This window comes from Macrosteles quadrilineatus, unplaced genomic scaffold (genome assembly GCF_028750875.1).
Source record: "Macrosteles quadrilineatus isolate MER2022 unplaced genomic scaffold, UCM_ALF_1.0 Scaffold_6__1_contigs__length_79288215, whole genome shotgun sequence".
Taxonomy (NCBI): Eukaryota; Metazoa; Arthropoda; class Insecta; order Hemiptera; family Cicadellidae; genus Macrosteles; species Macrosteles quadrilineatus.
The window spans coordinates 76,705,105-76,732,579 of NW_026542599.1; the positions used below are offsets into that span (position 1 = coordinate 76,705,105).

At 40.5% G+C, this 27,475-nt stretch overlaps 1 protein-coding gene across 1 annotated transcript in view; it reads right to left on the minus strand.

The window, feature by feature from the left end:
• Positions 1–583: 583 nt before the first annotated feature.
• Positions 584–27,475, minus strand: part of LOC128996182 (uncharacterized) — a 33,198-nt gene continuing 6,306 nt past the window's right edge. Inside the window, exons 3-6 of the mRNA XM_054421321.1 lie at positions 13,837–14,036; positions 8,732–8,911; positions 7,415–7,539; positions 584–4,496 (exon numbers count right to left, since the gene is read on the minus strand). Coding sequence (XP_054277296.1) covers positions 3,431–4,496; positions 7,415–7,539; positions 8,732–8,911; positions 13,837–14,036 — 1,571 coding nt within the window. The 3' untranslated portion in view covers positions 584–3,430. The remainder of the gene's footprint in view (positions 4,497–7,414; positions 7,540–8,731; positions 8,912–13,836; positions 14,037–27,475) is intronic.

The following is a 27,475-nucleotide window of genomic DNA, read 5'->3' on the forward strand; positions in this document are numbered from 1 at the left end:
GTTTTGTTGAGTTGCAGTTGCAAAGATAGTTAGGTAAGAACTGTGGTGTAGTGGATCAAGGTGTGGAAATGGTGTACCCACTCTGGATTTTCTAGAGATATATTGATAAGACGACCCATATTTTTCACATGTAACTGGCTGGGTAGCTGAGTGGTTAAAGTGCTCACCTAACAATCAAAAGGTCGCCAGTTCGATCCTTAGAAAAGTCAGTAGCTTTTTGATGGTTCGAAACTGGACCCAGCTGTTCCTAATCATTGAGCTTTAAATAAATAGTCCTGACTGATGAAACAGCTGATATTAGTCAGTAACTAAGCTGCACAGATCATCTCACTATTATACACTCATCCTTCACTCGTATTTGGGTTAAAATATGCACCTAGTAGAAGTATCCATCTCATAATAATAATGATAATGGTGAGTTAATTGTGAGTGTTCCCACACTGGAAAATTTATGACTTACACCACTGTATAAGTAAATGGAAGTTTGGTTGAGTTACTCATGTGTCCAATACATATTGGCTTTTGGAGCTCAGCGTATTGCGTAGAAGTTATAGGTAATAAGTACAGAATTAAAAACAAGACATTGAAAAAACATACTATATTCTCTTTAGAAATTATTTTAGAAAATATGAGACCTAGATTAAACAAAGCAAGCTTTAGCTTTCAATTTAACACTTAATCAATTAGGACTGAACTGTACAAACAATAAAATACAATCACTATCATACAAGTCACAGGTCTACAGTAAGTAGAACACAATAAATCAATATTTTAATACACAACAATCCTTCAAGTATACAGGTTTTTATCTACAAGTTATTTATTTGATTAAAAAATATATTTATCGTAAGGTTATTTTACTATGTACAATATTACAGTAAAATATATATTATTGAAGATTAAGTGCATAAATGGTAACAATGTTTACAAATCATAAGTATTTCGGTTATTGAGTAAAGCTCGGACAGTAAAAACTTTAAGAAACTAACAGCATGTCACATTTTCTCATGAAAGTTTTTACCTTTTAAAAACTACAGAACCATTAAGTTGTTTTTTTTTATTCCTACCAAACTGGCCTAATTATTCATAATGGTAATCAATGTATGTCAATCAACAACAAATCCTAACTTGGGTAACTTGGTACAATGGCATCATATTGAATTCTCTGTAATATTATTCTTTGTGAATTATGAAATTCTCTGTAAAAATTTAATATTTTTTCATTTCATTCCACCACATTATTTTCAAACAGGTAATATTTTGATCAAAACAACTAGGCCTACTATACTAAAAGTAAGATATTCCTAAACTAAAAACACTTAATCATCCTTCTTTTTCGAGTTTGTGTGGAATTTCTTTAAAAAATTACAACTTGTTAAAAACAGTGTTAACAATTGAAAACAAATTTAATTAGTGTTTTATGTAAAGACTAGATTGACATTACAATTATGGCTATTTATGTGCCTCATCGCATTAAATGCTTCTAATTTTTTTAAGCGTTAGTTTTAATATTTTGCTTTGATGGAGACTTTTAAGAAAAAAATCAAGGATGATGACAATTTTTTGGTGTATCTATTTAAGTAAATGGATCATTGTAAGTAAACTTTAATTTTTATTAAAATAAATTTATAGTTGTGGTGGTTAATTAAAAGTAAAGTTACTAAGTACACTTTTATACAAATAGTTGAGTTTATCTTATAGGATGTTTGATCAATTCTTTCACTCTCCTTGATCATCCCTTATTCATAATTAAGATTGCAAATTTTGCATTGAAAACCCCTCAAGTCTGGCAAATTTTGTACAGTCCAAATTTAAACTTTCTACACCAAAAACTTTTTCTAATCAGAACAGATTGTAGGAAACAAATTGAGTGACGAAAACTAAAAGAAATTATTTTGAAAAACATTTTAAGGTTTACAGTAATAACCATGAATTTTAACAGTTATAAATTTTTAAATTTAATTTGAGATTAAGTTTGCCATAGATAAAGTAACTTGTAAGAAAGTCGGAGCAAAAATACATTGCTTACATTGTTGATTAATGTCAACTACAGTTTTGCTGACATTACACCTTTTAAAATCTATTTACTTTGTGATAGATAGTGACTTTAAAATGTATTTATACTTTAAAGAAAAAAGCACATAGGCCTACTTAGTTTTATTGAATGAATACACTGAGTTCGAGTTACTGATTGAATACAATACCGTATTAACAGTTGAAATTCGTGTAGACAAATTAGGTATTTAATATAAACTTATCACATTATCTCAATGCTCAGAAGTTTAAACAACGATTTATTAAATCAGTCTTAGACAGTAATTCCAGAAGACGTTTCAATAAAACCAAACGATAAAAACAAAGTATTTGGGTGAAAACCAAAATATATTCTAAAAGTAATTAACTCACAATAAAATTTGTGCCTCTTACACTACAACAAAAACAGTTAAAGTATCATTTGTGACAGAAGGACAAGTAACTTATAAAAACTTACAAACCTACAAACATTGACACGGAAAACAAACCTAACATGACTAGTTGTGCTATAACCTTAATACTCAGAGTATATGTACAAGGTGGTATTAGTTAATGTAAGCACTTTGTAGAAACAAGAAGGAAAACTACATTACTCATAATAAATCTCCTCTCTTGCTTTCAAGCGAATAAAACAAACAATCTATATATAACATTAAAAGAAACAGTGTTTACTAATAGCACTGATAAAAGGGATATTTAAATATATTGTCATCTTGTTAGTCCGCATGACAAAAAACCTATTTTTTTTCAACTCATCACACATTAAATTGAAAAATACAGTATCACAAATATGCATCGTTGTTGTGAAAAAAAACTTGCATTACTAATTTGGTGTTATTTAATCACTGGCAATAAAATCGGTAAGTTAATTTATCACAAAAAATAGACCCTCTCAATAAGTAAAATAAGTCAATAAGTTTGTCTTTTAAATTATTCGGATACATTTTTTTTGTTAAAGAGTTAACTGGAAAACTTTTAGATATTGACACTATAGTGTTATGACAATTTGATTATCAATTCAGTTCATGACCTACATTTAAAACACTTGTTAAATTTTAAAATAACCTGATTAAGATCACAAAATAATGGTGGAACATGTCATTTTAAATTAAAATCAGCAAAAATAAATGCTATACAATTTTAAAATAGTAATATAACACTCAGCTCATTTCAAGTTTTTTAGGTAGTTTTTTTTTTTATTACCAGAGTATAATATTAGAGTGGGTATTACTCCACAAAACCAATCGTCGTGTTTGACACGATTCGGTATTTATATACTGCAGTTAAACAACAAAAGCTACATGGTATCAGCCTTATTACACAGGTGAGACAACCGATTAGTTAAGCCTACTTACTCTATGATAAGACACATATTCGGGTTGATGTAGTGATTCTGTCAGATGTAAGTGGGAGAGTCTTTGAGACTACTGCCGCACGCTTCACAGCTGGTCACTCCCTTCTCGTTGACCAGAGTACAGTGAGGACATTGTCTTCCTCCGCTAGCCAGGGGCTTCATCTCACCACCCTGGTTGCGGCTCTTCCCGCACATCTCACAAACGTCCAGACTCACGGAGTTGTGGTATGTACACGCCACGCACTCCCACTTCTCTGACAGTTTCACCGTGAGTTTCCTCACGTTCACCAATTTCGCATCGTCCGGTTTCTTCGAGGTTGTTTGACTCTGCCTAGGACTGCTACCGGGGGGTGATGAGTTGTCGTAAAGACTCACCCGGTTTTCTCTACGTTTCCCATCCACCTCGTCCAACTTCATTTTATTCAAAGCTTCGTTGATTTTCATCGTCCTCTGGTCCGGAATGGACAGTTGGTGAAGGTCATCGAGGCTGAACGCTTTCACGGCCTCGTCAAAATCCAAAGGTGAAGGAGGCCTTTTGTCTTTTCTTTTCTCTTCGTCTCTCTTTTGGCCCGTCTTCTCTTCTAGTCTTTTGTAAACGTAGCCCCAGTTGCTGTCACGGTTTCCCTCCTTCTTCCCACTCTTCCTACTCCCCAGGTCGTCGGAGGTCGTCGACCTACTGTACATGTCCGAGGGATATCGCTCTCCGTTCCTTCTCACCTCGTGTTCCACCCGATGGTCAGACGAGCTTCTTCGATGCGTGTTAGTGTAAGACACGGGTATATCGTGGGGCGTATCTAGCTCGATCAGCTGGGCCGTCGGAACTGTACACGAGTAGTTTGGCATCACGACGGGGGGAGGGGGCACAGGCAGCGGGATATAACCGTTCTGTACAGGGTAGTAGCTGCCTGGGTACACCTCGTGGGGTTTGATGTACATGGGGTAGGAGGGAGGACTGACCACACTGTACCTTGGTGTAGTCAGGGCGTAGTTGTAATGGTACCTCGGGTCGTAGGGACAGGGGTCAGCGACCGGGTGATATCTAGACACTGTGTTGTAGCTGTCCATGTGTAGTCTGTACTGCTGCTCCTCATACCTGCGCTTCTGTAGGCTGCAAGTGGGAGAACAATCATGAGAAACGATGGGAACTGGGAGGATTATTCAATATGGGAACTGATAGTGTGGGTTACAACAAACGATTATTGTACCTTGATGGTAAGAAACTAGTCTAGTTTAAAAATAGGAGACTAGAGTCTACATTAAACCTTTAAACAACAAGTTATTGTTATCCATACTGTTCTCTTTAAGTGATGCCTAATAATTCTATCCAGACAGCAAACAGCTAAATATTAGAAAGTCACAGTATCTAAATTTATTCAATCCTTGGTACAACACCCAAGACAAATAATACCAAATAATTAATTTGGTTTCTGTAGTAAGACAATATTTATCAGCATGAAACCTAGGCGTAGAGTAATTTCTAGCATTACCAGAATATTGGAATCGTTAAACATTAAACCACAGGCAGGGCCGTATTTCCGAATAGGCGGACTAGGCGCGTGCCTAGTGCGGCAAATTGTAGGGGGCACAAAATTAATTAAAAAGGAGGTTTTAATCTAACAAAAATACTAAATGTTGATCAATTAATTTTGAGAACTGAAAAAATGCTATTTTAAATACTTTGACTGGGTATAAAATGATTTCAGAACACATTTCATTTAAGTCAAAGTCGATAATTTACTATAGGGGAGAGTGGTACAAGGTGGGACACGGTTTATAGTGGGACATTCCATATAACTTTTTTATCTTCAAAGCCATGTGGCCAGTTTCCCTCCAAAAGTGTTAAGTCATGGCCAACAGTGTGTTTTAAGTTAGTTCTGAAGTTTCAGTCATGTTGGAAAGTACTGAATGACAGTCTGCTACAACTATAGTCTCAAAAGTTACATTTTTGAGGTAAGCAATCATCATTTTCTTATGAAATTAGTTTGATAAGCAGGTTAAATTTGATATGCCTAACATTAAAAAACCTTCTTTGTTCAATAGAAGGAGGTCAGGGATGTCTGAGATGCACTGTTTGGGGTAAAACTTAAAAACAATATAACCCTACATGTGGTACAAGGTGGGACAGTTATTTGTGATATATAGTGGGACAATGTTAAATAAGGTGGTACAAAGTGGGAAATCGGTACATAGTGGGACAAGCAATTATAATTGATTTATTATACTATTATAGCAATTCATAATAGGCTATAAATACAAGCATACCCATATAAATATATAACATGCCTCATCTGCTTGGTAGGTTACCAAGAATAGGACCTAGGGTTTGTTAAATAAAAAAAGCCCTTAACTTACTCCTCATGGTAAACCCTAACACGGTTTACCCAGAAACACAACCATTGTCATAATTTTGTGTCAGGCCTAGGTATTTTTAAACTGTTTAGTACTTATATTTTCAATTAAACAATTCCTTTCTTCTTTTTTACCTACTTATAACATAAATAGAGTTTTAGCGGGGTCGGTTTTATGCAGAAGTAGACCTACATTTAACTCTTAAAATATAGACACATTCATTCATATCATAGTTATTCATCAAAGAACATTATAGTGAAATTTTACAAAAAAAAATATTTTTTCAGGTCCATAATGCCGAAGATTTGCCGCAAGAAGTTTTTGGAGCATGCAGAAGATGGAGCAATTTTGAGCCTTATAGCCTAGTTTAATTACTAACTATTTACTATAAGTTTTTACAAGTCACATATATCAATCAATATTTTTATTTGTCTGAAACTGTCTTATTTAAGTATACCTCCTATGCATAACAGGATGTCCCACTTTGTACCATTTATTGTCCCACTTTGTACCATATGCTGTCCCACTTTGTACCATATTGCTGTCCCACCTTGTACCAGGGTCGGTACATGTTGGGACAAGTGGTATAAAGCGGGACAAACGGTTTTTGGCCTTTTAAATATAAGTTAATAATTTTGAAAAAAATATCATTAAAAGAGTTTTAAAAGTGCTTTATTTTTGTGTAAAGATTGTTCTTCTAAGTCAACTAATATTGAAGAAAAAAATCTTTTAATATTTTCGTCCCAGTATGTACCACTCTCCCCTACGGCTGTGCCGTGTTTTCCGTGCTGCCCTGCAGTCTGGCGGACACATCGCGGCTCGCGGGCGTGGGCTGCCGGCCACTGCGTAGGCATTGTGTAGATCTGCCCTCTGTTTCGGTATCGTGTTTCCCGATACCGGCGTTTTTGTAATGTTTATTTATTGTTTGTCTTTTTTTTGTGTGTTGTTAAATGTGTGACATCGATGGATTGTAACTTCAACCACTTCCTGAAATTTGATGTCCTTGACAGCTTGATTACCATTGGAAACGAAACTGCAGTAGCCTATATAGACTACAAAGGATCATTTTGACAGTATAAGGTAATTAAACCATTATTTATTAAAAGTTTTCAATTAAAAGCATTATAAGAACCCTTGTATATGGATGTTTTTGTGTGCAGTTTACGCACCACAAAACGTGATTATGACTTTTCTGATTAAATACAACAACGCTGCCTTCCATGTATGCAAAACAGAATTGCATTTTGCATGAAAACTGTAAAACAAAAAAGTCTGTAAAAAAGGGTCCAATATGTTATTAGATTTGTTGATGGAGCAATTGCCGGTTACTTTTCTAAAAAACCAGCTGACAGGGCATGTATTGGGGTAATCTTAGAGTGGTCGGGGGTGGAGGCGGTTAAGTTTGCTGCGGCAGATAGTTAAATACGTCCCTCGACACTGTGAACTCATCAGTTCACTCCTGACCTAACAGAGACAGGATTTATGCTCACAATATGATGCTGTCTTCTGGCCAGAGAAACAGCACTTTAGATGGCTCAATCATCGATCCGACCTAAACGTTTCCTGCACATCAACACTGGTCAACCGACAAGCCTAAGGGCAGTAGTTGTAAATCTGAAAGTTGCAGCACAGGTGACGTATAGCTTTCAGCCGCTTAGTAGGAAGGCTAATATTTACCTGAAAGTCAGACCTCTCACGGCTAGTTCTGGTGTACAAACATGCGTCTCCCGATATTGCAGCACTTCCAGCCAAGTGCAAGATGACACCACTTTGAAAACCTCTGCGTATATACTTCGTATTATCTGCAAAACCAAAATAAAATACATCAAGTATTTGAAAGACTAATATCTTTCTTAGACTAGTTTTCGACTTACACCATCTTTTATCCAGCAAAGCAAGGGGTGAGTCGGTACAGTACAATGGATAACTGTACTGAAAAAGTGTTTTTGGCAGTGACCAGGATCCGAACCCACGACATCGCTGCCTTGGGCCCAAAGTCTGTGACACTACTGTCGGGGAAATAAATATGTGCACTCGAGTTTGAGCCTAATCATATCTCTGAGATGAATTATCCGATTTTGTTGAAACAAAAACTAAATAAAATGATTTTCATCTCAGAGATATTTAGGCTCAAACTCAAGTGCACATATTTATTTCCCCGACAGTAGCAACTGAGCCACTGAGCCACTTGTTGAACTGACTCTCCACAATTAGAATAAGAAAAGAATCTAGAAAATAATCTAAATAAACAAGGCCAGCGTGGTTACAACAGAATCGGGAATATCTTCTGCGATCATGGCAAAATCGTGAACATTTTCTGTAGTCATAGAGATAGGCCTGTTGTGTAATTATGGCAAAAAATTGTAAATATCTTCCAAGGTTACGGTGAACATGTTACACAGTCTAAGTGACATTATCATCTCCCACAATCACAACAAAATTGTCAATTTTCATCACTCAACTTTGTAAAGACTTTCAAGGATCACAAAAGTAAATGCTCGACAAAACACAAACCCAGCTTGGTCTGATAATTAGTTCTGACCCAAACTAATATCTTGACCCAACTGTTGGCCCACCCTGGCCCGACAATATTAGGGATCGCAGACCTCCAAAATATGTAGTAGATTAATAGTGTATGGTTTGTTGATTGTTTAGTAACCTGAACTAAATTGCAAAGGTAGGTAGGGCTATTTGTTATTTGAAGACTTATGTCTAACTGCACTAGAACAAACTGTAAAAACTGTCTTGGAAATCACAAATTAAAATCAGTAGTAAATCTTTGTATTATTTTGATTATTTGACATTAGGCCTACTATGATAGCTAAGAAGATATGGAATAAGCTGAATAAAATTAACAATTCCCATCGAAAACAGAGTACATATCATCGATTCACATCAATCACGTACTCATGGCACTAAAAAAAAATAAATTACGTTCATTATCATCACATTACTGAAATTTAGATTTTTTAAATATAGTTTATGGTTTGTTACCTGACACTCGACCAACGCCACAATTGCGTCTCGAGACACCATTGTGACTCTGTCTGGGTCTACAGGACCATCCAACACCAGTGTAGAGTGACTAGAGTGTTTGTAGCCCATAGCCTCCAACATCAACTCAGCTCCCACCAGGTTGCTCTCCAGGTTGTGCTTGTAGTAGCCACAGTACGTCTGTCAAACACCAACATACTATACAGGCTATATTACACTCCTGGTCTACAGGACCATCCAACACTAGTGTAGAGTGACTAGAGTGTTTGTAGCCCATAGCCTCCAACATCAGCTCAGCTCCCACCAGGTTGCTCTCCAGGTTGTGCTTGTAGTAGCCACAGTACGTCTGTCAAACACCAACATACTATACAGGCTATATTACACTCCTGGTCTACAGGACCATCCAACACTAGTGTAGAGTGACTAGAGTGTTTGTAGCCCATAGCCTCCAACATCAGCTCAGCTCCCACCAGGTTGCTCTCCAGGTTGTGCTTGTAGTAGCCACAGTACGTCTGTCAAACATCAACATACTATACAGGCTATATTACACTTCTGGTCGACAGGACCATCCAACACCAGGGTAGTGTGACTAGAGTGTTTGTAGCCCATAGCCTCCAACATCAGCTCAGCTCCCACCAAGTTGCTCTCCAGGTTGTGCTTGTAGTAGCCACAGTACGTCTGTCAAACACCAACATACTATACAGGCTATATTACATTCCTGGTCTACAGGACCATCCAACACCAGTGTAGAGTGACTAGAGTGTTTGTAGCCCATAGCCTCCAACATCAGCTCAGCTCCCACCAAGTTGCTCTCCAGGTTGTGCTTGTAGTAGCCACAGTACGTCTGTCAAACACCAACATACTATACAGGCTATATTACACTCCTGGTCTACAGGACCATCCAACACTAGTGTAGAGTGACTAGAGTGTTTGTAGCCCATAGCCTCCAACATCAGCTCAGCTCCCACCAGGTTGCTCTCCAGGTTGTGCTTGTAGTAGCCACAGTACGTCTGTCAAACACCAACATACTATACAGGCTATATTACACTCCTGGTCGACAGGACCATCCAACACCAGGGTAGAGTGACTAGAGTGTTTGTAGCCCATAGCCTCCAACATCAGCTCAGCTCCCACCAGGTTGCTCTCCAGGTTGTGCTTGTAGTAGCCACAGTACGTCTGTCAAACACCAACATACTATACAGGCTATATTACACTCCTGGTCTACAGGACCATCCAACACCAGGGTAGAGTGACTAGAGTGTTTGTAGCCCATAGCCTCCAACATCAGCTCAGCTCCCACCAGGTTGCTCTCCAGGTTGTGCTTGTAGTAGCCACAGTACGTCTGTCAAACACCAACATACTATACAGGCTATATTACACTCCTGGTCTACAGGACCATCCAACACCAGGGTAGAGTGACTAGAGTGTTTGTAGCCCATAGCCTCCAACATCAGCTCAGCTCCCACCAGGTTGCTCTCCAGGTTGTGCTTGTAGTAGCCACAGTACGTCTGTCAAACACCAACATACTATACAGGCTATATTACACTCCTGGTCTACAGGACCATCCAACACCAGTGTAGAGTGACTAGAGTGTTTGTAGCCCATAGCCTCCAACATCAGCTCAGCTCCCACCAGGTTGCTCTCCAGGTTGTGCTTGTAGTAGCCACAGTACGTCTGTCAAACATGAACATACTATACAGCCCCAAAGCAGAACAACGAGCGACGCTGCGACATTGTCGCGGACACGAAACGCCGAGAAACGCGGGCCTGCGGACACATTTACGGAGTCATAATGACGATCGCGCCGTGGCTGCGATTATTGGACCGACGATCGTACCGTGACCGCGAGTCATAACGACGATCGGGCTGTGACCGCGGAGTCATACCGACAGTCACGCCGTGACCGCGGAGTCATAACGACGATCGCGCCGTGACCGCGAAGTCCTACCGACGATCACGCTGTGACCACGAGTCATATCGACGATCACGCCGTGACCGCAGAGTCCTACCGACGATCGCGCCGTGACCGCGGAGTCATACTGACGATCATGCCGTGATGGCGGAGTCATGCTGACGATCGAGCCGTGACCGCGAGTCATACCGACGATCGCGCCGTGACCGTGGAGTCATACCGATGATAACCCCGTGACCGCGGAGTCCTACCGACGATCGCGCAGTAACCGCAGAGTCCTACCGACAATCGTGCCGTGACCGCGGAGTCATACTGACGATCATGCCGTGATGGCGGAGTCATGCTGACGATCGAGCCGTGACCGCGAGTCATACCGACGATCGCGCCGTGACCGCGAGTCATGACGACGATCGCACCGTGACCGTGGAGTCATACCGACGATAACCCCGTGACCGCGGAGTCATACCGACGATCGCGCCGTGACCGTGGAGTCATACTGACGATCATGCCGTGATGGCGGAGTCATGCTGACGATCGAGCCGTGACCGCGAGTCATACCGACGATCGCGCCGTGACCGCGAGTCATGACGACGATCGCACCGTGACCGTGGAGTCATACCGACGATAACCCCGTGACCGCGGAGTCATACCGACGATCGCGCCGTGACTGCGAGTCATGACGACGATCGCGCCGTGACCGTGAGGTCTACAGACGATCACCCCGTGACCCGCGAGTCACAAGTTTCTATAGGTACCTGTAAATTGTTACCCATTTTTTGGTTTTTATAGATCAGTGCCACAAATGGTAAAAATTGATTTCGTATGTCTTTTTTGGTAACTGCAATACAGTACTTTTTTATGCACAGAAAAAAATCCTGTCCCATCCCGTCCCAAAAATCTGGAAGGAAATAAAAATCCCGTCCCGTCCAGTACCGAACTAAAATTTCAATCCCGTCCATCCCTAGTGTGTTTATATAAAGAAACTATAGTACATTTAAAGTTTTACTTCCGAAGACCTTGTTAACACTTGTTAAGGTATGTGTATATATATACGTATTTAAAAAAAGTAAATTTAAATAACCTGATTATGCCTACCCCTTAATAGTTTTTTAGTTTTTTGTTTTAAAAGTAGGCTATACAAGTTATTGAAATTTACTTATTTTATTTAACTATATTACTAGTAGCCCTAAAGAGTGAATATATATATATATAATTATATATACCGGTATATAAGTCATTATTTAGTTTTAGCGCTTGCGGACACATTTTGAGGTTTTCACAGGCCGTTGCAGACACGTAGGAACCATTCTGCTTTGGGGCTATACAGGCTATATTACACTTCTGGTCGACAGGACCATCCAACACCAGGGTAGAGTGACTAGAGTGTTTGTAGCCCATAGCCTCCAACATCAGCTCAGCTCCCACCAGGTTGCTCTCCAGGTTGTGCTTGTAGTAGCCACAGTACGTCTGTCAAACACCAACATGCTATACAGGCTATATTACACTCCTGGTCTACAGGACCATCCAACACTAGTGTAGAGTGACTAGAGTGTTTGTAGCCCATAGCCTCCAACATCAACTCAGCTCCCACCAGGTTGCTCTCCAGGTTGTGCTTGTAGTAGCCACAGTACGTCTGTCAAACATGAACATACTATACAGGCTATATTACACTTCTGGTCGACAGGACCATCCAACACCAGGGTAGAGTGACTAGAGTGTTTGTAGCCCATAGCCTCCAACATCAGCTCAGCTCCCACCAAGTTGCTCTCCAGGTTGTGCTTGTAGTAGCCACAGTACGTCTGTCAAACACCAACATACTATACAGGCTATATTACACTCCTGGTCTACAGGACCATCCAACACCAGTGTAGAGTGACTAGAGTGTCTGTAGCCCATAGCCTCCAACATCAGCTCAGCTCCCAACAGGTTGCTCTCCAGGTTGTGCTTGTAGTAGCCACAGTACGTCTGTCAAACATGAACATACTATACAGGCTATATTACACTTCTGGTCGACAGGACCATCCAACACCAGGGTAGAGTGACTAGAGTGTTTGTAGCCCATAGCCTCCAACATCAGCTCAGCTCCCACCAGGTTGCTCTCCAGGTTGTGCTTGTAGTAGCCACAGTACGTCTGTCAAACACCAACATACTATACAGGCTATATTACACTCCTGGTCTACAGGACCATCCAACACCAGTGTAGAGTGACTAGAGTGTCTGTAGCCCATAGCCTCCAACATCAGCTCAGCTCCCACCAGGTTGCTCTCCAGGTTGTGCTTGTAGTAGCCACAGTACGTCTGTCAAACACCAACATACTATACAGGCTATATTACATTCCACCCAATACTAAGACACCATTTAACAGTCAATTTCTTCAACTGTAACAGGGTAGCCACAGAACTTCTTGAAAAAATTTACACACTATTCCCAATTTATTTGGCACATAAAGCGGGTTTTCCCGGCCATGATTCCCGGTCGTAAAGTGGTTCAGTTAACTAGGGGTCTGCGGGTATTTGATATTTTGGGGTCAAGTCAGGCAAATGGACCAGTTTGGGCAATAAGTGATTATTGGGCCAAGCTCTGATTGAGTCGAGCTGAGCAGATTATTATTTCTGTGATGGCAAAAACCAACAATGTGCTATCAAAAAATGACATCTTAGTGATTGCTGAAGATGTTCAAGATATTTCTGTAACCTTAGTGATATGTTCACAATTTTTTTGTGATTGCGAAGATGTTTACAAATTTGCCATGACATTGGAAGATGTTTGTTCACGTTCATGATTATTCCAGACTGCAGAAGATGTTCTCTAATTTACTATAAGGCTGTATACAATGTTCTCAATTTTGCAGTGATCTTTTGCTGTTCTTGATTTTGCCATGACCGCAGATACATTCAGGATTTCCCCATGACCGTAGGTGATGTTTTAACAGTCAGTTAAGTTTTTCATGTAGTTTCATGAACATTTATGCAAGCAAATAAAGTACGTTGCTGTGTGTTCGTAAACATCCCGGTTTTCCTGTAATTCCATCTGTGGCTACCCTGTGTAGGCCTACAACATTTGGTCTAAAGTATGTAATGCAAAGAAAGGTAAAGCACTCATGTACACTCTATACAATCTACCTACCCTACCATAAAATTAGACTGAAAAACCTCTCAACTACTATGTTAGCGAACACTAGCTGGTTTCTCACCTTAATTTCGTGAAACTCCTTGCGCCAGGGTTGCGCCAGCAAGTTGTGTGCGTACGAAGCTATCGCCATCCATGCGGCATTAGCTCGATACGGACTAAACTCCTCCTGCCTTTCTACACTGCGATGCAGGACCTCAGCCGTTTCGCGGAAACAGAACTTGGTCTCATGAGTGGCGAGACATAGGAACTCTCGGATGTAGGCTATCATGTTTAAATACATGTTAGTGACTAAATTATTTATGGTTATACAGTAGAGTCCCGCAAACTCGGCACTGAATAACCCGGCAGTCTGGATAACTCGGCCATCAGAAAAGCCTAGCTCAGAAAATTAGTGATTTTTTGAGTCCGAGTTAAACATGGACACAAGCCAGCTCAAGTATAATCATTTGCAACTCGTACTAAGGATTTGTTGTACTATGTCTAAAGATTTAATACTGACTTGTAATAGAAATCTAATTGAAAAAGGTGGTTAAAAAGCTTAAAAATTGTATTGCTCTTATTTTTAACTCTACAGTTCCCGATATCCCGGCATTTCACAAACTCGGCACCCTTCTAGTCCACATTACGCCGAGTTTGCGGGACTTTACTGTATCTAGCAGTAAAAATAAAGAGGTTTGTCACATCATATGAGTATTTAAGAGCTTGTACAATAACTTGCAGATCGGCATTTATATGGAATATATGGGTCCGCGGAATTGGCTAACTCTGGAACTCGCTAACCCCATGTTAAACGCCCTATCTTCAAATTTGGTCGATGAGAGGAACTCGCTAACTTGTTCGGTTTCGGAATTGGCTAACTCCGGAACCCGCTAACCCACTCTAGAGCCGGGTTAGCGAATTCCGTCCTGGCATGGAAGTCGCTAACTCGGTCCCTCGGCAGAACTCGCTAACTCCCAATCAGAAGCCTCGCGAGCCGTCCAATGGGAGCCAAACACGAATATTTTTGGCCAGTGTTGCCGAAAGTGTAGTACCTATATCGTATCGGTACCATAATGTCGTATCCTACGACTATTAGGAGTAAGAGCAACGTAGTCGATAAAATAAATATATTTAGAAGTATGTTTAACATTATTCCTATGATTATTATTGTGGAAAATGCATTATAGTCTTACCATAGACTAACCAACACAAGTAAACTTTACATCCCATTGTAAACTTCGAAGCTCGTTTTTCGTGTCTAGTTCATGTCCGGTGACACTGATCGCTAGTGTCGACAAAAGTGTGTTTCTATTATTTTATAGTTAACTTCATGATTTGTTTTTTAATGTTTGGTTATATAACTAGGGGACGTGTTATTAGTTTTGATTAGAACGTTTTATTTGGTTAAACGAGGTTTTAAATTACTGAAAACAAGAAACAATTGTAAACAAAACACGACCTCTAAAGACAGTGCACTGGACAGAACTAACAATAAAACTGTCTTCAGCTGATCCATTAGGATGAGAAATCTACTAAGGGAGTATGTTTTATCTATGATAGTAGCTTATTGGTATGCAAAAAGATAAAAATGCACATTTAATTTGGATCTATTACATGTTATGAAATATCTATTTTCGTAGTCCGCCATTTGTTTCTTTTATTCGAATAAATACCATTTTGTAAATTTCTGCAGATAAAATTATTGAGTTCGTATTTTATATACTGGGCTTGTAACCTTGAATCATCTATAATATTAAAACGAAAGTGTGTTTTTTTATTTCACGATTCTGAATCAACCACTCGACGGATTTTCATGATTTTTGGGTTGAAAGAAAGATAATTTTGAGAACTAGGGAATGTCGAAGCCATAATTTTAGTTTAGGGTCCCAGTTTTTTAGAAATTAAGTTTTAATTTTTAAAAAGTCTAGCAGCCGACGCTAAGATTCTAAACTAGCTTTTGGCATAAAATAATTTGCTTAACATAACAGCTGTAAACATTCAGCTTTTGTGTCACAAATTCAGCATTTGGATAAAAATGTAAAGACATACTTAGGATTGACTTATTTATACCATGTGTAATGCTAATCATTGATACGTTCAATTCTTCTGTAAGAGGATGGCAGATTAATTAAATATACATAGTAAAATACTAGGATGTTCAAATTATTTTTTAAAGCAATCTTTGTAATCTTCGATTTGTTTTAGAGCAATATAATTTGTTTTAACTAACAGCTGGTTAAATATAAACTATGGAACTATGAGGTTATTTTATTTTTTTCATTGATTATAGGAAATAAGTAAGATTAGTAGAGATAATTAGACCACAGTTTAAACCAATATTAATTAAACCACAGTACAAATCGAGGCTCTGTACACGAGTCTTAATAAAAAAGGATAAATGCAAATTATTTTACTGCTCCTCTTTTCAAGGAAAGATTAGAAAAATAACAATGTTTACATGTTTTAATTTTTCATGGTAGCTTTTTGTTTACAATTAATGTTTGTCTGCTTTAACTTTGTATGGATTAGGCCCGGAAATATTGATGTCATAAAAAGAAGATCAAGAATAATCAGGAATCACGATTTTAAATTACGACCACAACCTCAGCCGGGTTTTATACAAAGATAAACAGATGGATGACATAGATTGAACACAACGTCAACATTGACCTAGGATACTGCAATTAGACAAACCATCCTTAAAATCGTGTTCAGTTGTGGTTACGTTTGGGGGCACCTATATCAGCGCCCCCAAACGTGAAAATAATATCACTTTTATTTCAACTATGAATATATTGTAGTTTAAGTTAACTAATATGGGAAATTAAGATGTACATTTCTTCAATGAGGGTGTGTAATTATCAAGAATAGAACTGAAAACGGTATAGATAATAAACATTGACAATTACGTCATTAGCTTTACTAGCGTGTTTACTTTTTATATTCCTGCTACATGTGACCAGTTCTTATTTTCAAATGAATGTTATTTGAACCAAACAGCTGTTTCAAAACAAACTGTTATTGTTTTTACTTTTCTTTGTTTACGCATATTTATTTATCAATTAATGCAGTGAAATTCATATAAAGGATAGGTGTGACGATTCGTTTTGATGTTAGGACACCAAAGTTTGTGTACTGTGAATTTTATTGGATATTATCGTTTTGTTTTAGGTCGTTTCTATTCAGACCTACTGGAAATTGTGTATAGTAGTTGTATTGTGGTGATAATAATTATGGAAGAGGCAGGTATGCGCTATGAAAGGGGGTATCGTTGACTAGGTCTATACACTTCTCAATTTTGACTATTACTCTCTCTACAATATGCTACTTATAATCAGTGTGCGTCTGTGCGAATCGGCTGCAAATCTCACTTCAACGCTTTTCACATCGTAAAAATTGCAGAATTGCTGTTTTATTTTAAAATTAACGGATTTAAAATGCATATCGTATAGGCCTATGATGGAATAAAAACATATTTGGTCACACAACATTTGTTTACAAGATGATTTTTTACATTAAAACTGCAAGAAACTTTGTCTTTATATGTGTAAACTAGCTGATCTGAATTGTACACGGTTTTAACTGGCTACTGAATTCCCGTACGTAGGACGGGCTAACATCTCGTCTATTCTATAATATTAAAACGAAACTGGGTTTTTTTATTTCACGATTCTGAATCAACCACTTGACGGATTTTCATGATTTTTGTGTTGAAAGAAAGATAATTTTGAGAACTAGGGAATGTCGAAGCCATAATTTTAGTTTAGGGTTTCAGTTTTTTAGAAATTAAGTTTTAATTTTTAAAAAGTCTAGCAGCCGACGCTAGCAATTTAAAGTATTTTCAATGGTGGTTTAACTAACAGCTGGTTTATAACTGTCATTGAAATGTTTATGTTACGAGTTGTTTGTTTACAAAAATATTGTTCGTTAGTGTTTGCCTACATACTATTTCACTTTAAAATGTAGATAGTTTACCCCTACCGTGAAGGATCTCCGTTATCAGGAAATGTGTTATTTTGAACTAAACATCTCAAACACTTGCGTTTACTCAAGTTTTGTCGTAAATGCAATCTGTGTAAGTATTTAGTTTATGCATTGCAAATTTCAACTCATACTGTATTTGGGAAACATCTTTTCAGCAGTTTATTGCTTAATTATTTAAGATATAAGTGGTTTACGTGTTGATACCTACTTCTTTTTCTGTATGTTTGAATGTGAGTACGTCGGCATACTAAAATGTTGGTTAGTAATGAAAGCGTCAATCGGTGTAGTAGGTCTCTATAAAACTGCCAAATAAACTGCAGGGTGCAGCAGAAACCAAAGTCGACTCATACCATACCAACTATCCCCGTAGTACTGATGATTCAGAAACTTGGGCACTGACCAAAGAACCGAAAAACCTTAATGCTGGGTTAGATAATAAAGTACAGAGAAAATATACAGACCAGTTCAAGAAAACGGCCTGGAGGTCAAAATAAAAAAGATCAGAGAGCTACCGGTAAGAGAAATGTGTTAACACCCAAATATAGGGATGCTTTCCAGAAGTAAGTAAAGATTGGATGGACAGGCTGTGCATAAACTTTTAAAAAGTATATTCCAAGGAGTACCACACGATAGACAGGAATATCAAGTTATGAAATGCATCCTCAGACTGGGATCTAAATTTTGAAGAGGCAGGTGATAGAAGAGAATCCTCATAAAGGTTTCAGTGGTCACGGAGGTAAGATAAGGTACGGTAAGTACATAAGTAGTACAGTATGCAATAAATTGGAGGTAGCATGTAGCTACTCTACTCAAAACCAGTGTGAATCGGTCGCCAATCTGAACCATGCCCTCGTGCCTGCACCCAGACTAACGAAATGGAAGCGTGATCCATGCGCAGGCCCGAGGAGCGGCTCACAAAACTTTACTTAACAAAATGAGAACCATGGATGGAGGTTCAAGAACAACACGCCATTTGAGAGAAACGAGCTGTAATTAACCATTTAAAAGAAAACACAACAACAATAATCAACAACAATACATGAATTAAATACTCTCAATAAACCTTAAATAAATTTAGGTACCCGTTTAAGCTGCTGACTTACAATAATTTATTTTAATCATTCAGAAAATCAGAAGGATTTAGTAAAAATTTAACATTTAATAAAAGGAAATTACCAAAATTAACAAACTATAACAATAATAAAATATGATGACTCTTTTAATAAATATCTGAAAAGTTAACAATTAACTAGGGGCCCCAAAAATTAAATACAGTGGAGAGATTTTAAAATCGGATGATTAGGCAACAGTAGAATAAAATTTGAAATGAATAACAATAGGCTGCTGTGCTTATAAATAGTCAACAAATGTTAAAAATCTTTAAGTCCATTCGGCAACAGCAATATATATAACAATTAGATAAATAACAATTAGTCGGTAACTTGCGGTAACAGTCTTCAAGGGTGTGACACCGGAGGGCCATGAAGCTGGGCGGACAGCACCGGAGGAGAGAAGAGGCAGGGCGGAGAGGGGGCCAATATGCAGCGCCAGCCTGGTCGCAACATTCCTCTCCGCTGAAGATGGTCAGTCATTTTCCTCCTCACGGGCCCCAAAAGGCGCGCGGGGCGTACTAAAGTTACTCCATAAAGAAAGTTCTCACAAACGGCCAAGAATAAAACTTAAAAGGCACATTTATTATCCAAAAAAGGAAGATTTAAAAGGATAAAAATCTTCAGTGAAGTACTCAAATCCGACGTCTCGCAACCTCTGACACTTCGCGGTCGGAGTAATAAGAACAAAACCCACAGCCTTGTTCGGGGGGCCGTGGAGTGACAACGAAACACTGAACTAGCCTACTATAAAAAAAACACTTGAACCATTGATCATGAGTCGTGACATTCGCCCGGTGGAATTAGTCACGGCTCAACCTCCCTCCCCAAAAGAGGACACTCCTCTCCAAAAGGGACAAACAAACAAGCCTCTCCCCCACTTCCTGAAAAGAAATTGACCTGAAAGACAACTCAGGTGTCTGTGGTGGGGAACGCCAAGGGACTTCCAAACTGAGGGGAAAACTCACCCCCAGGGTTTGCTCTGGCCAGAGCTGGAAAATTTTGTGAGGGAAATTCCTTCGCAGAACACAGGGGACAGGAGAAGTGATCAGGTTCTCTGGCCCAGTGCACTTCCCACCCAGACACAAGAGGAAAGAAAATTGCCTACGGAAGAGTTCCGCGGAAGGGCTTGAGATGAGAAATGTGCGCCCTCCGGAACACTTTTCCAGTCCGCGGATCTCCAAGCTCCGCCGTGACAGGCGTCAAAAACCTCAGGATGCGGTGGGGACCTGACCACCGATGACACAACTTTGCAGCTCTCTTGTCCACAGCCGAACTGGCTGGATGAGCTTTACAAAACACCAAATCCCCCACCTGGAAAGGGTTGTCTACTCTACCACGATTGTGCTTCCTCCGGACCAATTCCCTAGCTCTGATCAAGTTTCTCCTGGCCGCTTGCCAAGTTGCCTTGACATCAGCCGCACCAGGAGGTGGCAGAAGGTCGCCAATTCCCCACACATTCGCTAACGGGTTGTTAGGCGGATAGCCTAGAAACAGCTCGAAAGGGACCGCCTTGTGACTCTCATGGTGAGCAGTATTGAAAGCAAACTGAAGCCAAGGGAGTTCCTGATCCCAGGTGGTCTGCTTGTCAGCATGGAAAGCTATGAGAGCGGAACGAAGATTGCGATTGAACCTTTCAGCATGAGAAGGCTGTGGATAGTAAGGGGAAGTAGTCACATGGCGGATTCCGTGCCCAAAGCACATTCTTTTGAACAGATGGGAAACAAACTGTGTTCCGTTGTCGGAAACAATGGTGGCGGGTATTCCAAAATGTTGGAAGAGGTGAGTTCGAAGTACCTGCACGGTGAGCTGTGCAGTGGCATTCCTTAAGGGGAAAAGCCAACAAAACTTGGAGAAGGCATCCACACAAACAAGTAGGAACTTATTTCCTGACTTGCTACGCGGGAGAGGCCCTACATAGTCAATGAAAACCTTCTCCAAAGGTCTTTCCGCCACCTCAGATGACAACAAACCAAACTTAGAGTTTTGAGCGGGCTTGCTCAGTGAGCACGTTTGACAAGAACGCACCCTAGCAGCAAGATCCCGATCCATACCCTTCCAGATGAACATTTCCCTAACCTTTGCAATGGTCTTGTGGATACCTAGATGCCCACCCACAGGAGAAGAATGAAAATACTCAAAGACCATAGGGATTAGAAGACTAGGCAGCACAACTTTAGGTTTACCTCGCTGCCGAGCGCGACAGCAAAGGGCACCCTGGGACAGAAAATATGGGGGGTGGGCTCCCCCATTTTGAAGCTCACCAATGATCTTTGCCAGCTCAGGATCCTTCAGCTGATGGGGAATGAAATCAGAAAAGGCGAGTGGAAACTCCAAGAGCACGGCACAACCCGGTTGCTCTTGGTCAGAAGGATGATCGTCGGGTGAATGGTACATCCTAGATAGTGTGTCAGCAATCACATTCTGAGTGCCTCGAACGTGTTGCACTTGGAACTTAAGGGACGATATTTGGACAACCCAACGACCAATTTTCCCAAGCTGGCGTGGATGTGCAAGAAGCCACGAGAGTGCCTGGTTGTCGGTTTCCAATAAAAACTCCTTGTGCTCCAAAAAGCGTCTGAATTTATTGACTCCAAACACGACAGCCAAACACTCGAGTTCATACACGGAAGAGCTTTTCTTTTCGCAGGGACTCAAAGTGCGTGAGGCGTACGCAATTGGCTGCCTAACACCATCCACCTCTTGTGACAACACAGCCGCAATAGCGACGGAGGAAGCATCTGTTTGCAAGACAAAGTTTTGATTGAAATCCGGCATCGCCAAAACAGGGGGCTGCATGATAGCCTCCTTGAGAAGATCAAAAGACGTCTGCTGCGCTTCACCCCAGACAAACTTGGCGCCCTTCTTCCGAAGCTCATTGAGAGGAGCCGCCAATTCAGCAACATTGGGTATGAAGCGTCGGTAAAAACCTACCATGCCGATGAACCTAGCAATACCCTTGACATCTCTGGGAGGAGGAAACTCCCTGATAGCCTGGGTTCTAGCGGGGTCGATGCAGACGCCTCTATGAGAGATAAGATGACCAAGGAACGAAATTTCCGGCTTTGCAAAACTAACCTTGTCAGGATTCACGGTAAGGCCAGCCCTATTCAATCTACTCATGACTTCTTCAAGATGAATCAGGTGATCTTCGAAGCTCTCACTGTACACCAAGAGATCGTCGAGGTAATTGAACACAAACTTGAACTTGACATCATGAAAGATGGAATCAAGGAGTCTGGTGAGAGTCTGGGCCCCCACAGCAAGACCCATCGGAACTCTTGTGAACTGATACAAATTCCACGGAACGCAGAAAGCAGTGAGAGGTCGAGACTCAGGTTTCAAAGGAATCTGATGATAGGCCTGATTCAGATCAAAAACAGAAAAATACTTGGCCTTACCGAACCAATCAAACGCAGAATGCAAATCGGGGAGAGGCACAGAGTCGATTTCAATTTGCGCATTCAATTTGCGATAGTCCAAAACCATTCGGGACTTGCCATTGGGTTTTGGGACGAGAAAGGCTGGACTAGCGTAGCTCGAACGGGAAGGTTCAATGACACCATTTTCCAGAAGTTCGTCAATGATTTTTCTGAGAGTTTCCATTTTGGGTGGAGCTAATTTGTATGGGTGAGAGCGAACGGGACGGGTATCTGTTAGACGAATCTCGTACTCCAACAGGTTAGTGACTCCAAGCTTTGGCGTCAGCACATCTGGGAAACGAGAACACAAGGTTCTGATGGCTTCAGCCTCGCAAGTAGTCAGATGCCCTAACGGATCAATTGTTGGCTTGCTGGGTATCTCAGGCTCAACTACCGCAGCACCACCACCAATTTCATCAGCAAAAGATATTAATACCCGTCTCGCAAATCGGAAAAAACACTGACCTCTGCCTAAATCCAAAATTAGGCCAGTGTGCTTGATAAAATCCGCTCCCAAAATGACAGGGAAACAAAGGTCCTTAGCCACCCAAAAACTCCAAACCCAAGAAAAATGTTCAATTTTGAACTTGAAACGGGCTTCATAGATGATGGGAAGGGGTGAATTTGACGCAGTCCAGCAGATAGGGGTTTTTCGCTCAACTTGCTTGATAAGCCCAGACGATTCAAGTTTTTCAAAAAGGGACAAGGAAATGAGGCAACGGGCTGACCCAGAATCCACTAGGGCCTTCTGCACCGTGGAACCTATGAAGATGTTGAGACGTGGGCAAGTTGAGCGCGCCGCTTTCACGCCCATGGTAGCAAGGCCCGCAATCCCCCGCAGCAGAGGCTCGGTCACAGGCACAACACTCCCAGAAGGGGAGGCAACAGAAACATTAACTGACTTTAACTTAGACTTTGACTTACTTGAAAAAACTTTCGAATTATTGCCCTTTACATTATCACCAACAACCTCACAGGAAGGATTGGGCAATTTTTCCTCCTGTGAGCAAACTAGTTTTTTGGACCACGTCCAAAATTTCCACCTTGACGGCAATGCCGCCGAATGTGACCTGGTTGCCCACAACCAAAACAAACAACAGGTTGCCTCTGCCACTGCGGCGGTTCAGGACCCAACACTCCCACGGGTGCTACGACAGCATGATGACCAGCTAGGGGAAGATGCCCCGCCGCTTGGTCTCTCTGAAAATCAGCGTCCTGGACAGATCTCGAAAGGATGGAAAGTCTGTCCAGATCCGCAAAAGAAGAAGGCCGTGGTGCAAAAACCAGACGGGAGCGTTCCTCAGGCTTCAACCCCTGAAGCACAATGTCAATGAGCTCAAGCTCACTGATCCCCAAACGCAAGACCCTTTCCACCGTGCGAATGTCCCCCACGTACTGGCTGAGAGACTCGGCTGGCTGCTGAGGACGAAAAACTCTCTCAACTTTCAGCTTCTCCATGACCCGACGGGGCATGAAAAGCTCCAAAACTTCTTTATGGAAAACATCAAAGGTGACGCCTCTGCGCAAACAATCAAGCAATCTGTCCCCCAACGGTTTCAGACAGTATGGAGCAATGAGTTCCATCAAAGTTGCGTCTGACATGCCAGGGTATTCACGCATGCGCAAAACACTCTCCAGAAAAAAACAAAGACCATTCACATCTAACCCGTCCACCGGCCGGAAACCACTCAGGACAGAGGCAAGGGGATGGGGGAGTTTGCCAAAGGAGTTAGAGATGGAAGGGGAACTATGAACTTGAGAAGGAAAGGGAGATGGGGACTGGACATTCAGCGTAGCCGCAGCCAAGGTGGACGTGTGAGAGGGGGACGGTGTGACATTTGCATTTGACATTTGAACATTTGCAGGCAACTGGAGCAGTGTACTTGGCGTAGGCGGAGCCTGGGGGGTACCCACTGGAGCCACAACTTCAACAACAGACTTTGGCACTTCGTTTGAAGTTTCCGAAGAACGGTTGTCTTCAAAAATTTCGACTTTCTCTTTGACAGACTTTCCTGCCTTAATACTCTCCAAAATTCCTTCCAGCTCAAGAATTCTGGCTTCCACCCAGCTCTTGTCCTCATCCTGGATTTCAGGTTGCCCTGAAACCAAGAGCAGACGCTTACGCCAGTGCGTCAGCTGTGTGATAGCCGAACCCTTAGCTGAGCCCATAGGCAAACCACTCCAACTATTAATTTCCCCACTTAGCTCTTCCATCCTCTCTTTACATGCCTCCAGTTCCTCATCCAAACTGAGCGACTCAACCCAAGCTTGAGGCATGCTAGCAATTTGTCTGAACTGTGTACGCAAAGTGCGTACATCAGTTCCAGGAGTCTCCCCCCGGGACCGCACCTCGTACACCAGCTCCGGCTTCCTCAAATATTCCGGCACAATTGACGCCATACCGAGTCTCAACCAGCACTTGACTCAAAATAACAGCCAACAAAATTTTTTTACAAAACAAACACAGAAATTTAATTCCTAAGGCTTCTGGACGTTGATGCCTACGCACCTGATGGGGCCCAAAAGAAGAACCTGCCCATTCATACCGCAAGTACCGCAAGAAAAAACAACAACAACTGACCCACGAACGTACACACACACAAACATACACCGATACATACACTAGACAACACCTAACACTTGTGTGATGGGGGGTACACACAAAAACCTTTTTTTTTTTTTTTTTTTTTTTTTTTTTTACACATGACCATGCTTTTGACACTCTTGCTCCCGAAGGATGCAAGTCATTACCACCGATTCCACCCGGTGCCTCGGCCAAAGGGCGAGCTCCTAATAAAATGTGTTTACGCCCCACCACAACAACAACAAGACCTTTTTCCAAAACTGCCAGGCCAGAACATTCCCAAGAAACCAATCCATCCACGGCTCTTCAAAACAAACCAAAAAAACAGAACGTGGACAGTGATCGCATCTCTAAGTATCCGAGTCGTGAAACCAAGTTTCACGGCAAGGCACCCAGGACGCAACCCACCAACCACGCTCTGCTACCAGATGAACCATGCCCTCGTGCCTGCACCCAGACTAACGAAATGGAAGCGTGATCCATGCGCAGGCCCGAGGAGCGGCTCACAAAACTTTACTTAACAAAATGAGAACCATGGATGGAGGTTCAAGAACAACACGCCATTTGAGAGAAACGAGCTGTAATTAACCATTTAAAAGAAAACACAACAACAATAATCAACAACAATACATGAATTAAATACTCTCAATAAACCTTAAATAAATTTAGGTACCCGTTTAAGCTGCTGACTTACAATAATTTATTTTAATCATTCAGAAAATCAGAAGGATTTAGTAAAAATTTAACATTTAATAAAAGGAAATTACCAAAATTAACAAACTATAACAATAATAAAATATGATGACTCTTTTAATAAATATCTGAAAAGTTAACAATTAACTAGGGGCCCCAAAAATTAAATACAGTGGAGAGATTTTAAAATCGGATGATTAGGCAACAGTAGAATAAAATTTGAAATGAATAACAATAGGCTGCTGTGCTTATAAATAGTCAACAAATGTTAAAAATCTTAAAGTCCATTCGGCAACAGCAATATATATAACAATTAGATAAATAACAATTAGTCGGTAACTTGCGGTAACAGTCTTCAAGGGTGTGACACCGGAGGGCCATGAAGCTGGGCGGACAGCACCGGAGGAGAGAAGAGGCAGGGCGGAGAGGGGGCCAATATGCAGCGCCAGCCTGGTCGCAACATTCCTCTCCGCTGAAGATGGTCAGTCATTTTCCTCCTCACGGGCCCCAAAAGGCGCGCGGGGCGTACTAAAGTTACTCCATAAAGAAAGTTCTCACAAACGGCCAAGAATAAAACTTAAAAGGCACATTTATTATCCAAAAAAGGAAGATTTAAAAGGATAAAAATCTTCAGTGAAGTACTCAAATCCGACGTCTCGCAACCTCTGACACTTCGCGGTCGGAGTAATAAGAACAAAACCCACAGCCTTGTTCGGGGGGCCGTGGAGTGACAACGAAACACTGAACTAGCCTACTATAAAAAAAACACTTGAACCATTGATCATGAGTCGTGACATTCGCCCGGTGGAATTAGTCACGGCTCAAATCTCACTGCAATATTTTTCAAATCGACACAAATGCTGTTTTATGGTAAAATTATCGGATTTAAAATGCATATCGCCATATTTTAGGTCTTTATTCGAATGGAATAAATAGGTTGTCACGTTACTTTTGTTTATAAGGTAATCTTCCCCATTAAAATTGCCAGAATTTGTGTCTAGATGCGTGTAAACTAGATGTTCTGAATTATTCCGTTTTAGTTGACAACTCGATTCCCGTACGTAGGACGGGCCACCAGCTCGTAAATCATAATAAAATTTACACGTTAAACGTAATTAAAGAATTACATTGTAGTGGTAATGTATTTTTAAATAGAGCTATTGAATTTAAATAAATATTTATCAATACATTATAAAGTGGTAGGCCTAATGTATTCATGGATTGCATAAAAGTTAGTCTATGCATAAATACAACTTGTAAATTTCTTTTATCGTAGGCTATTAGTGTAGAACCGGGGTCATCCTCTTAATTTTGTTGAATTAATATTAATTTTACGTCTTTCAGTAGGCCTACTTTTTAAAAGTCTGGAGTTTTTCTCTAGGCTGATTCTAAATGGATGCAGGCGTTCTTGTTTGTTACAATTCTATGAATTGGTGGTCATAGCTAAAATTACTTAATCTTATTCAAAAACAAAGCTATTGTCTATTGTGAAGCTCAGTACTAAGCAACGGTGAACCGAGCAATGGCTTGGTATAGTTTATATCGATTGTGAAAGCAATATAAAGGAAACCCAACACTCAAATCAGGAAAATCCGTCAATTCGTTTATTAAGAATCGTGAATTAAAATTACCGTGTCACGTTTTATTATATGAATATTATATCTTTTACTATTTTTTACTAGTAGTGCTTAGGTGTACAATCTAAAAACGGTTTTATAACATGTAACATAAATCTGTTTTCCGTGTTTAAGAACTTGCGTGTATTTTAGCTTAGTTTCGTAGAGGTTTAATTATTTGGTACCAATTAAACTGAAATTTCAATATTTTTCATATTCTATTATTTTCTTTTATACTGATGGCATTTATATTTAAGATCGAAATCATAAACATTTAACTGGCCATTAATAAAAAAAACTAACATTTTATTAA